Genomic DNA, 13,946 nt, shown 5'->3' on the forward strand with positions numbered 1-13,946 from the left:
TTCGAGAAAAGATTCTTGCTGGTGAAATTAAAACTAGTTTTGTACCCTCTAATGAGCAATTAGCAGATATATTTACAAAATCTTTGAGGGGTCCTCGAATAGAGTTTATATGTAACAAACTTGGTGCATATGACCTAAACGCTTCAGCTTGAGGGGGAGTATTAGAAATATATCTTTTGTATATTTGTAATTAGTATTTTAGAATATATCTTTTGTATATCTGTAATTAGTATTTTCCTTATTTCATTAGAGTTTGTATTAGGTATGGGCTTAGCCCATTAGTATGTCTATATATTGTACATCCTTTATCAGTTCAATACATACAATTTATTTCAATGTTCCTCTCTTTTCTTATTATTTAATACTGCCCCTTCAAAAATCTCAATTTTGTCTTGCCATTTTTTTAATTTTTATATTTTTGCTTTGGTGCCTCACCTTGTCGATATCTAATTCTCAAACAAAACAATACCAATAACAAAAGATTTAGAATGTCACATCTGAATGAAATAAAAGTATAAAACAAATCTTAAGTTTTTATTTCTAAGATAATGAAACCAGAATTTTGACTATGGTATATCAAGACCAGCAAAATCTAAAGTATTTCTACACCACAAAATAATGTACAGATTATATTTCTCTGCTCAGATAACCACTTTTTTCTGAACTAAACAATGAAAAGAAGAAAAGGGGAAATCCAAATGAACCATAATTCTTCAACCGCAATCTTCTTTTCATGTTCTCATTTATTTTCAATCAAACTCCATGCAAGATATTCCAAGACTTAGCAGATGACACAGCCATTAGGATCCTCTTCAACAGTTCTGTAATAGTAATATGGATATGGCTGTCTCATCTGATTATTATAAGCTTCATAGGCCTTCACAAGATCAGCCAATTCTTCCTTTGGATCTTTTTTCTTTTCCTCTGGCTTCTTCTTAGGTTCCTCCTTCTTCTCCTCTTTGGCTGGTCCAACTGAAAGTATTTCAGCATGACACAGTTTCCTCAATTTTCCCACCACATGAACTGGATCTATGTCTCCAATTAAAGTCATTTTATGGTCCTTCATGTCCACTGAGACTGACTCAACACCTGAAAAAATCACCCCAAATCATTCAATATTTGATAACATATACTCTTTCCCTTTCCCCCCCCTTGATTTCCTAAGCATCAAAAATCATATAATTTATAAAAGAAAGATAAGTAGATGCTGAAATTCCATACCTGAGAGGCCAGAAACTGCCTTCATGGCTTTTTTCTTCATTTTGTCATCATAGAGTTCCACCTTTAGAACTACTTTCTGTCACAAATAAAATCACATAGCTTTTAGAACCCAATAATTTTAATCATTTCTAAGCAAGAAATTTCCTAAACCAATGTCAACTTGAATATTAAAAGTTAAAAAAAGAAAATTAAAAACAAGCCCATGTTGTAATTTGGACACTAAAACTGGATCTCAAACTTTTGATTATCAAAGAGCACTAACAAAACAATAAGATAATCGCTGTGAAGTCAAGCATGGAAACAGAACAAAACTCATAAATTTTCAGAAATGGCTTGAATGAATTTATATATGGTTTAGAGAAAACTTGAAAGAGGGTAGAAATTGTTACCTTCATGTTGATTTGAAGATGGGTAAGGTTGCAAAGGAAAGCTAAAAGAAGGACCAAAAGGGTTATGAGAGAGTTTGAGAAGAGATGGTGCTGAATGAATTGTTGAACTATAACTCTGCCTTGAATATTTATACAAATGAAAGAAATGGTAAAATAGATAAAAGTCAATTGAAGTCAAGGCCAATTTAGAGTTGTAGTCTTTGCTACTTGAGTCACTTGGTGACTGGTCAGCATGATACAGCCGTGTAAAACCCGTTTTCTTAAACTCTTTCTTTTTTATAACTTTTTATATTCAAAAGATATTTTAATTTTAATAATTCCCCAACTTGGTCTATTAATTTATATATATTAATATATATATATATATATATATATATATATATATTAATTAAGAGACTGAATTATTTGACCTGATACCAAATATTAACAGCTGATTCATGTCGGTCTGATAGTTATAATTTATTAGGATTAATAATTAATTGATAATTGTGATCCAATAAATTATGACCTAATAAATTATGACCATTTACGAAAATCAAAGGTTAAGATTTGATGCCAAATTTTTTAATTTGACATTGATGTTAAAAAATCTTGCACATATATTAATATTTATACTGTAGACATTTTTTTTTTTTTTGTAAATATACTGTAGACTTATTTAAAAGATTTGATCTACTAATCTTTTAGAGTATTGAATTATTTAAAAAGTAAGCTTATTTATCTTAAGTTTTAATATAAAAAGGATCGATCATCAAATAGACTTTCACTTCAGATTAAGTCGTTAAGAAGATTGTTACCCAAAAAAAAAAAAAGTTGTTAAGAAGATTAGACAAAATGAAAAGAAAGAAAAGGAAATAAAAAAAACTTATAACGTCGAATAATTAGTCAAATTTAAATTTAAAATTACAAAATTAAACCAATCTATGTTTAAAAAGACTTAATCTAACCTAAACCATTTCCATTCTGGATATTTGAACTGCATACATTATCTTAGTGTTTTGGTATCGCTAAATGTTACAAAAATTATCACTAATGACTTCAAGAATGACGTGTCATAACAAATCGCAACTCCAGCTCTTAAAGTTAATGTATCATTATATACTAAATTAAAATATATTATTTTAAAAATAAAATTTATTTTTATTTTTCAAAAAATAACGCACGATATTGTTAATTTTTTTATTAATTTTAAATCTCAATTCCTATAAATTAATTATATATATTTGTAATTAATATTTTTAAAATTAATCTAAATTAATTAATTATATTTATAATTTAAAAATTAAAATAATTTTTAATATGTATTCTTTAAATTTTACCTAAATTTAAGAATACATATTTAAATTCTAGGATCAAGACTGTTCTTTTAACTTCCGCTTCAAAAAGAATTTGGCACATCAACCAAAACGATGTCGTCTCCGAGCATTTGCTTCCACATTTTAGAATTGATTCATCTATGCTATTAAAATTGGCCCAACCCGATCGGTCGAATTGATTGAATCGAGGACTGGATCATTATTCGATCTAGTTTAGTTAGTTAACAAGAGCTACGTATGTTACTCGGTCAAGAATTGATGGATCGGTCAAATATAGAATTCAATCGATGCTAACTTACGGGTGCATGACAATCTTTTCAGAATTAATTTTTTTTTTAATTTGTTTTCAGGAACAGAAATAGATAGGAAATTCGTTTGGTAAAATCAGTTTATTTTTTTGTTCGCGGGATGAACCGGCTTAATTTTTGTGCTCTGGAACAGAAAAAAGAATAAAACAAATTCTGTTTTTTTTTGTTTCCGGGCACAAAATGAGAAATACTTATTTCTCACACTTACTCTTCACCATTATCATCATCATCCCGACATGACCACCGCCACCATCGTCACCACCGCCGTTGTACCACCAATGTCATCGTCACAACCACCACCACCACCACCACGATGCCTTCATCACCATCACCACCACCACCACCACCAACACGATGTCATCGCCACCACCTCCACCATGCCACCGTCATCACCACCATTACCACCACGACCACCATTACCACCATCATTGTCACAGCCACTGCCATCACCACCACCCCCATGCCCATCACCACTACCATCACCACATCATCGCCTCTGCCACCACGCCACCGTCACCAACCACCACCACCATCGCCAGCCATTGCCGTCACCACCACCACTATTTTACCACCATCATTGCTACAGCCACTGTCGTCAGCACCACCATCACCACCATTACCATCACCACGTCATCGCCACTGCCACACCGTCACCAACCACCACACCACCATCGTCGCAGTCACTGCCATCACCACCATGCCACCACTACCACGCCACCAACCGCCGTTGCCGCCGTCACTACCACCACGACCATCGCCACCATTACCACCACCATCGCCGCAGCCACTTCCGTCAGTACCACCTCTGTCGCCGCCACCATATGAAAAGGAAAGTGATGATCCAAAAAAAATTATGCTTGATAGGAATTATTTTTTATTATATTATTTGTTGTGTTATCAAACGCAATTCACATTTTCAGAATAAAAATATAACATGTTATCAAACACATTTTTTTTCTCAGAAACTCTTCCAAGGCACAGAAATAGAAAAGAATTGTTTCTTTTCAGAAACAATGCCAGGAAACAAAATGGTTGTCATGCACACCCTTAGTACCAATTTTTAGGTGAATCGATTTTTGAAAATTGTGACAAAATATTTCACTAAGAAAAGGGGAGTGAAATGATTAAGAGAAGGGGGGGGGAGTGAAATGCAAATCACTAAATCAAATTACTTTAATTATCATATTAGTTCTATTTATATACTTATTATATATCATTACTTAAGTTTAATTTAAATGGTTGAACCAATGATCTATTAATTAAATCAGCAACTCATTAACACAGTATTTCCATCGAGTCGACGGTATATCCGAATTTAATAAGCCATGTGTATAACATAAGTCCAATTTTTTTTTTACATATTGCATAAGTTCAATTTAAGTGTAGAAATGATTTGGCAGGGTTCCTCGAAGTTTTGTTAGTCACTTTGTTTTCATTTTCCAAAGTGAGTCAAACAAAGTACTGCACAATGAAAACCGCGTTATAGGCTTCGACCATTCCACGACACAAAACCGCGTTATAGGCTTCTTCCATGATGTGTCCTGACTCCTGAGCCCTTGACCTTATCAAAGTGGCCCTCACGTGCTTCTAGATCACTCTCAAACTATCAAGAGATTCAAGACTATAAGCTATCACAAATAATTGTCCAAAGGATGTGTTATTCAGTCAGTTTTTGTGTTTGTATCTTTAATAATAAATCATTGTAAGTACTACACAACGAAACTGATCTAGACCCTTGTCTTAAGTTTTTAAGTGGTACTCTCACTGAACGATAGGTGATCATATCACTCCATACACTATAGTGGTAAGGTTTCATTATTCGTATTTGTGTCGTTGCTCCTGCACAATCCAACAATTTGGTCATTTCTAATTAGTCTTCTGAAAATGGGATCTGATTGGTCGAACGGTCCGACCAATTAATCCAGAAATTCAAACATTTTTTCTTTTTTATTTTAACTTTTAAATGAGTGTTGCAGATCTCATCCCGCGACATTAATGTTTTTTTTTTTAGTGTTGGTGCAGAATTACATATTTAAGGTGCATTGAACACTAAGCCGGCATAGGTACATGTTGGTTATCATGCTTATATTATTATATTTGTTATATATCAAATGTAAATTTTGTTATATATATTAATATACAACAATTTGTAAAAATATATCTTAACAAATTAAAGAAACACAAATTATAATGAATTTTTTTAAAATATGAGTTTTTTTATTATCATTTAATTTATTTGCTTTGAAAACTAATTTATTTTAATCTAAAATATATAAATTTAATTTTATAAAATTATATAAAATATAAACTTAAACTCATCAAAATATAATAAATACAAAGTTAAATAAAATCATCAAAATGCATCAAATTATAAATTTATTGGAAAATATATTTATCATTTTAAATGACACGACTTTGTGTTATTTTTAATTAAACTATGTCATTTTGTTGTGTTTTTAGTATTTTTTACATTTTCTCTTTTCTATAAATTTAGGAAGAAAAAGAAAGTGAAGGAAAGAGAATGTAAAAACATATCAAAATGACGTAATTTCATTAAAAATGATATAAAGTTAAGTCATTTAAAATGACAAACACTTTTTCAAATTTTTGAATTTAAAAAATGTTTATAAAATATGAATTATTTTATATATAATACTTAAAATTTAAATTTTCTCTTCATTGTAATTTTTATTATTTTGATTTTATATTTTCTAGTTAAAAATTGAACCAAATTTATATGAAAGTACATAATAAGTACATCAGAATTGACAAACAATTTCGTTTTTATATAAATCTTGTTTAACTTTTAACTATAAAATATAAAATCAAAATAACATGTTTATGAATTTTATAAATTTAAATAAATTCCTGAATAATAATTATCTTTAAAATATATTTCGATAATTTTTTTTAAACTTTCTTTTATTATATTTTGATTAATTTGAACTTATATTTGATATATTTTTATAAAATTTAATTTATATAGTTTAGAATTTGTTTTGGTTAAAATATATTAATACAAGTTATTGCATATTAAATTTTACATTTAGTATATAATAAGGAAATATTGTTTCTCTTGCAACTGGAGATAAAATATTGTGAATAAAAATATTGTGTATTTTAGTAAAATATATAATACAAAAATAAAATAAATATTTTAAAATACCATGCATTTTTATCCTAAATTCCAAAACGTCGTCATTTTAGGATTACACTAAATAATTTTATCTTCTATTTTGGTAGAAACACTTTTCTCATATAATAAATATAACGAAAAAGTTCACCAACCCCCCTCTAATTTATTCTTTTATCATTTATATTCCAATGTTTTTTTTTAATCAATTACCCAATATGATTTTTTCCATCCAAATCCACCTTTAACACTGTTAGTAATTAAACTAACTTGTCCATTTTATCCTTAATTGTTTTTTGAAGTTTTGTTTATAAAAAATTAAATATGACCCAAAAAATAAAAATGGTGGCAAAGTCTACTTGATTATGACTAGAAAAACACTTTTCTCATATCAGAAATATAAGGGAAAAGTTGATAAATCCCTGTATGGTTTATTTTTTTATCTCTTACATTCTTGTACTTTTTTTTATCAATTATCCCTATATGATTTTTTCCATCCAAATCCACTTTAATTTGTGTTTGGAGTTTGGTTTATCAAAAATTAAATGTGACCCAAAAAATAAAAATAATGGCAAAGTCTACTCGATTACGACCAGAGAAATAACAGGCAATAGATAAGAGAACAATAATTGTTGGAAGGTGGGGCCTGGAAAAATTTAACATGAGGAAAATTTTAGCTAGATGTGACAAAATTTAACAAAGAGCATTGACCCAACATCAATATGCAAATTAAGATCTTTTTTATTCCTTTTTGTGATTTTTTTAGGGATGTTTTGTGTATTTTGTGAAACCTTTGAAAGGGACAAGTTACATGATTTTTTTTTTCATTTCTTTATAATGAACCTAAACTTCGTTTATATACTGCTCATGTCCAGCAAGTAAAATAAGGATAAAATGGATAAGCTCATTCAATTACTAAAAGTGTTAAATATAGACTTGAATAAAAAAATCAGAAGGGGTAACTCCCTAAATATAATAAGGGAGTTATTAATCTTATGTTACTTGAGATAGTTTTCTTATGTGTGTGAGATAAATACGTGGGGTCCACACTTTAAAACAAAAGAAAAAAATGGAAATAGTTGACACAAAATTCGATGAGTGTATAAAATAAGATAGTTATCTTCAACGAAATGAGATAAATATTTCTCATATAATAATAAGAGCTTAACAACTAACATGTAGGTCCGACTTAATAGTTGGTGTAATAAATTTCTATAAAGAAGTGATGGATTTAACATCCGCAAATGCACTCATTTAATAATTAAAAAAATAAAAATAAAATTATGTGGACAAGGATGCGAAACTCAATGCCTCCACGAAGGGTGCTAAACGAACCAGGGGCCTTTGAATCAGTTCGGGAAGGCCTGACCTTACATATCTAAAATTGGTTGTTGGCATCAGGCTTGAGGCTCCAATTCAAAAACTCGGCCTTAGAGCCTCTTAGGGAGGCCTAACATATATTTTTTTATTTTATATTTTTATACTACTTATAATAGTCTTGTCTTTCTCCTCAATCAATTTCATCGATTAAACAAGTTTTGTGAATGAATTTGTTCTATATTATGCTGTTTGGATATACACTGAATTTATGGATATTTAGGAAATTACTAGTGTTGTTGATTGTATATTCTGTTTGGATAAATTTTTGTTGTTTTTTTTTTTTTTAAACAGACTAAACCTGAATTTTATTTTTTGTAAATAAGTCAGGTTACATGCCGATAATTATATTTATAACAGGTAACAGTCTTGGTCAGGCTATCACAATTAAACACAAACTTAATCTTTTAACACCAAAACTCAGCCTGATCCCTTAACACCCTAGCTCTCATGATTTGTTAATACATAGAAAACTTAGGGTAATTGTAGTCTTATGTCACAGCAAATTTTTTTTATCTCATGCACACTTAACTTGAAGTGAGGCCCACCACAAAAGAGAAGAAAAAAAAAAAAAAAGAAATGGCACAAGTATCGATATATGGACATAAGATAAAAATAAAATCCTGTTGCATAAGATTAATATTGCCCGAAAACTTATGTCCGTAGGTATATTTTATCTTTTTACTATATCGAAATTCTTGTACGGGCACGCTCATCTACTATCTATACTTCAATACACGAGGAATAACCTACCAACAATCCTAATCTATCTTCAAAGAAGATAAGAATAGAGATAAAACAACCAAGATGGGTTGGTTTAAGTGATTTTCGCTTAAGTTAGGTATTGGATACTTTATCCAAAAAATAATTGAGATAACACACAAGTTCCACCGTATCAGATTTAACATAAAAATATCGCTTCTTCCTAAAAATTTCTTCCACTAAAAATATAGGGAAATCATTATCTCCTTTTACATGAGATAAGAACTTTTTCCTACACAAATTCGTTTTCCGTGCCAATTAATTTTTCTTTTATTTTTTAATTTAAAATGTGGGACCCGTATTTAACTTATCTCTACTTTTTTTCTCTCCTACTATCCTACAACATAAGAAAATATGCACCCAAAAATATATCAACTATCAGAGTGAAAATTTGAGGTGTAAGATTATATTGACAATTTTTTTTTTTTCGAACTTACAAATTACATTATGTCTGATCGATAATACTCTACTCAAGAGTATTTTATCGATTAGAAATAATGTAATTTATAAGAATTTATAGACAAAATAATTGATGAAAAATAATTGATAATACTGCGCAAATAATTGATGAAAAATTATTTTTTATATCTTTAAAACTGAACATGTCATCAAGTTTGTCCGTTTGTTTATGTCCACTTATATTACCAATCATAGCCGATTTGCAAAAAAGACAAGAAGTCAATTGTTTGTTTTCTTTTCATGCAATTTGTTTACATGAATCTATGTCATCATTTCATTTTCAATCATTATTAATTTTCATATGTCATGTTTTTCATGTTAATATATTTGTATCTCTTTTTTTAAGTATATTTATTTTGTTAATAGAGTATTAATTTGATTATTACGAGTGGATCATCTCATATTAAAATTTACATGATTTGAGAAATTTGTGTGTTTATCTTTTTCTTTATTAATGATAATTGGATCTCACTTACTTAATGCATTTAGAGAGAGATAGACACAAAATTTTATATGACTAGATCTTTATCTTTATTATTGATAATTGGACTTCACGTATTTAATCATTGTGAAGAGAGAGATAAAAATAAATACATGAACTAGCTGACACGACTTTATTCCAACTTAATTAATGATTTTAAGTTCGAGTTTTTGATATACAATTGTGTTAAAAAAAACTTGATAGAGATAATTTTATTGTCCTAATTGATTAAAAGATTAATCGATAATAGGTAGAGAAATTTAAAAAAAAAAATTATAATCTAAACTTAAGTTAGAAAAAAGGAAAAACTACTAGGTGGAGAAGAAGCAAAGTCTAGCAAGATGATACGGTACAGAATCAGAGCTCAAAGGAAAGTACTAGCTAGTTCAATTGAAAAAGTTTCTTTGCAGTTAGTTGCAAGAGCCTAGGATAGCCTTCGCCCATTCCTATCCCTAATTTAAGTGGAAGAAATTTTATATTTTATCTAAATTATAGATAAATAGATAAATATATTAGCGATGGTTCTAAATTTCTAATTATGGAAAGAAAAATGAACAACAGAAGATTCCTCACTCAAATCTTTGCATACATTTTGCTTAATGACAAAAAAGTCTGATCAAACATTTGACGCCCAATTCCTACACAACATATTACTTTCTTGGACACACTTTAGCTCTCGTTCTAGATCATGAAAAATAAAAACCAAACTAACCAAAAAAAGAAAAGAAAAGATAAAGACCACAATGTATTTTATCAAACAACCCGAAACCCCAAAATTATCTCCATACGAGAAACATTAATCCCAACTTTCTATATTATGAAATTTAGCATATGACACAACCATTGGGATTCTCTTCTACACTTCTAACATAGTAATTTTGACCATATTGTGGTGTTGTCATATGATGATAAAGCTCGAGAGGAACAGGTACATTTGTTGGGTCCTTTTCCTCTTTTGCAGGTCCTACTGAAACTATTTCTGTGTGACAACACTTTCTTAGCTTGGACACTGCACGTACAGGATCAATGTCCCCAGATAAAATCAATTTCTTGTCTTTCGTATCCACAGAAACTGATTCAACCCCTGCAAAATTATTACAAATACAATTTCACTTAGAAAAACATTGAATCCTTGATGCTATGTTTATGATATGGGATTTGTTTCTTGAAACAAAACTGACCTTATTAGTTAAAGATTTTTATTTTTTTATTTTTTGTGTTTGGTTGGTGGACTGCAATGTAATACTGGTTAGGAATTTAAGTGTAAATGGTGATTACATTTGTTAAGAATGGATTAAGGAATATTATATAAGTGGAAGAATCTATAAACTTAAATGTTTGAAGGTTTTGGGTTGTTTCGATTATGTGTTTGAGAATCATTTATTAATGATAGTATTTGAAAATTGTGGTTGGTGTTTGGGTTTTAACTTGCCTAAACCATAACAAAAACTGATTGAAATTCAATACCTGAAAGGCCAGATGCTGTCTTCATGGCTTTTTGCTTGATTCTATCATCATAGAAGTCCACCTTCAACACTACTTTCTGTTACGGAACAAATCAATTAAGAGCAGTTAAGACCCAACAATTACTTCAAAGTCTAAAAATATGAAAGGAAATAGTCAAATACAAGTCCTTATTTAAATTTGAACACTGAAATGTTAAAATAAAATACAACAATATTAGCTATGCATGGAAACAGAGTAAAGTTAGGAGGAAACTCAAGAAATGGATTTCACCACATGAGAGTCTAGTTCTGACCTTCATCATTATTATTGTTGTTGAATATTGAGAGGTAAGCAAGAATATATAGTTTGTAACAATTGCAAAGGAAGGCAAAGAGGTTTAAGTTGAGTTGGAATATCAGGAGATGGCTTTTCAACTACAAGTGAAGTGGTGATGAAATAATGCTTGTGATTGAGCAAGATTTATAATGGGAGGGGGTGAGACACAGTCAAGTCAACCCAAGTCAAGTCATAAAGTGTCATCAGTCTTCTTCAAAATTATAGTATAATTTGTTTGTTTTCACACGGCTGAAACCGTGTAAACTTTAATTTTGCATTATTATCTCCGGAAGAGAAGTTCCTTCTTAGAAAGAGAATCAATGTAATAATTGAAGGCTTTTCTTCTTTTTTAAAGTTTAAAAGTTTAAAGTATCGTTTGTTTGCTGAGAAAATAAGAGATTACACTAAGTTTGGTACAATAAATAATTGGTTTGACTTGGGATAAAATTATCTCTTGTAAATACATTAAAGTATATACATAAGGGTATATGTAGTACATTGAATCATAGGTCCCACATATTTTCATGCGTGTGTAATAGATAAAATTATTTCTATAATATGAGAAATATTAACCTTTAAATAATTTAAAAAACACTACAAATTTTTAAACTTTTGATATATTTTAAAATGGAGAAGGATCTGTTTACAAATTTTTTTTACAAACTACACTAAGTATGACCAGTTATACTTTCTGGATTGAAGTATGATCGGTCATACTTAGTGTAGTTTGTAAGAGTTTGTAAACAAAATATTTTTAAATATAACTTTCTCCTTCTAAGATAGGTTATAATATCTTGTGATATTACAATTTTTTTAAGGATTTATTGTTTTTTATGTAATAAAAGATAAATTTTTTTCTATATACGCATAAAAATGTGTGACTTGATCTTTTTATATGGATCCACATGAATTTAACACATTTTTATATATGTATAAAAAATATATTTAACTCCTATAACGTAAGAAACATTAGAATTTTTTTTAATTATGTTTCGGACGTCAAACAGTTAATAACATTAAAAAAATATTATCTAACTCAATCATTTGTGTTATACTATTTTGTAATTGCAACGTCTCTTCGCATGTGAAATGAATTTTCTCTTATCTCTTTTTGGCATCATCATATTATGTGAAAAATTTCAGTAAATTATTGATAGGTCAATGGCTAACAATTAAAATCTATTTCCTCTTCTCCGTTTTACTAGTTTTGTGATTGAAATTATTAATGAATGATTAAAATTCTTTACATGATATAATCTATGTTAGAAAAAGACACGAGAAAACTGTATCTAATAAAATATGAAACAATTTTCATTAATCACCCATGCACTGCTATATCTGTTATTTAGAAAGTCCAAGAAAAATTAACGACTAAGAGAGAAATTAAGGAAAAATTCTTATTATACTAATCCTAATATGGTAATAATGAATAAAAAATTGGACCTCAATATTTCTAAGAATCCCAGTCATAGCAAACACGTCACACACGTGAAGCAAGGCAAATTTCCAGCTCCCCAAAACCAAGAAACGCCTATCATAGATACTATGGCTCTCCCACCCATCGGATCTGCTCATCCTATGGTTATATTAGCCTCTCGGAGAATTCAATTGAAATTTTGAGTAATGGATGGGTTTTCTTATAAAATTGGCTGGTCCCACACGAGATAGAAAGAACACCCTCTCCTGTATGCATCCAAAGGAGATATCTGCTAAGCGGATTAGAGATGTAACGTCATTAAATTACATAATTAAACTGCATTGTTAAGTCACAATATAAATTCTTGTATTGAAATCTGGTTGCACAAAATAAAACAGTGTGAAACTTGATAAAATACATTGCTCGCTGAAATAGTAGTTTCACAGAAAACCTGCCTCTCTTGTGAAAAATCTTAAAAATCGAGCTTTCATAATTTTGGCCTTTTGACCATAGTACGAGTAACTTGTAAATTTGCTCTTGCATAAACACGCAGCTGACATTACCGCATTCAGGCTGCACAAGAATAACGAATCCAACAAGTTTTTTTAGGCTATTAGACACGCCCCTGCCAATGCCGTTTTTAAGTTTGACTATAAATCCAAACAACTGCCTTTATGGACTCGCACCTGCTCTATACGTGGTCAGGACCTAGGACAGAGATTCGGTAGTGAGAAACGCGGTTTTACTCCTTCCACCTCTAGAACACCACATGCAGCAATTTTTTATTTTGTGGAAGGTCCACATGCATCAATTTTAAAACCCCTTCCCTCCCTACCAATATCGCATTCTTGCTCTTCAAAAATCTCACAAGGTAATCTCCTAAAATCTCACACTCTGATTTCTCAAATTTCCACCTTTCCTTTCTCAAAGTGAACCTATTGCCACCCACCTTTTTCTTCTCCAAGTGAAAACTGTATTTCTTCTTTCAAGCAAGTTACGTTAGACATTTATTTTTTATTTCATTAAACTGTTGTTTATTTCATTAATTAGTTAGTGTAGTTGCCTTAAAATGTGTATGTTGATGTGAGTAATTTCTATTGTTAGTGAATTGAAAACATGAGTAATTTCTGTTGTTAGTTAAATAAAAAATATAATCATGTTGTTGGTTAAATAAAAAATCAAGTTGTTGGTTAAATAAAACATGAGCAAACCTACTGAAATTTGGTTCTGAGGCCTCACATCTTCCAAGGTGGAGTAGATGACTTCACGTGGGAATTTCATTTCTTTTGATTACATATTTG

General features: G+C 29.8%; 2 protein-coding genes across 2 annotated transcripts; both read right to left on the bottom strand.

Annotated features, from left to right (window-relative positions):
* Positions 1–528: 528 nt before the first annotated feature.
* Positions 529–1,747, bottom strand: LOC133300272 (heavy metal-associated isoprenylated plant protein 39-like). Its single transcript, XM_061499790.1, has 3 exons — positions 1,611–1,747; positions 1,222–1,297; positions 529–1,089 (listed from the first exon to the last, which is right to left on the bottom strand). The coding sequence occupies exons 1-3, from the start codon at positions 1,614–1,616 to the stop codon at positions 782–784; spliced, it is 390 nt and encodes a 129-aa protein (XP_061355774.1). The 5' UTR covers positions 1,617–1,747; the 3' UTR covers positions 529–781.
* Positions 1,748–10,037: 8,290 nt separating this feature from the next.
* LOC133300273 (heavy metal-associated isoprenylated plant protein 39-like) lies at positions 10,038–11,332 on the bottom strand. Its single transcript, XM_061499791.1, has 3 exons — positions 11,206–11,332; positions 10,914–10,989; positions 10,038–10,530 (listed from the first exon to the last, which is right to left on the bottom strand). The coding sequence occupies exons 1-3, from the start codon at positions 11,212–11,214 to the stop codon at positions 10,271–10,273; spliced, it is 345 nt and encodes a 114-aa protein (XP_061355775.1). The 5' UTR covers positions 11,215–11,332; the 3' UTR covers positions 10,038–10,270.
* Positions 11,333–13,946: the final 2,614 nt, after the last annotated feature.

Source organism: Gastrolobium bilobum, unplaced genomic scaffold, assembly GCF_033153095.1.
Source record: "Gastrolobium bilobum isolate Gb01-03AN ecotype WA unplaced genomic scaffold, APGP_CSIRO_Gbil_v1 utg19676, whole genome shotgun sequence".
NCBI classification, from domain to species: domain Eukaryota; kingdom Viridiplantae; phylum Streptophyta; class Magnoliopsida; order Fabales; family Fabaceae; genus Gastrolobium; species Gastrolobium bilobum.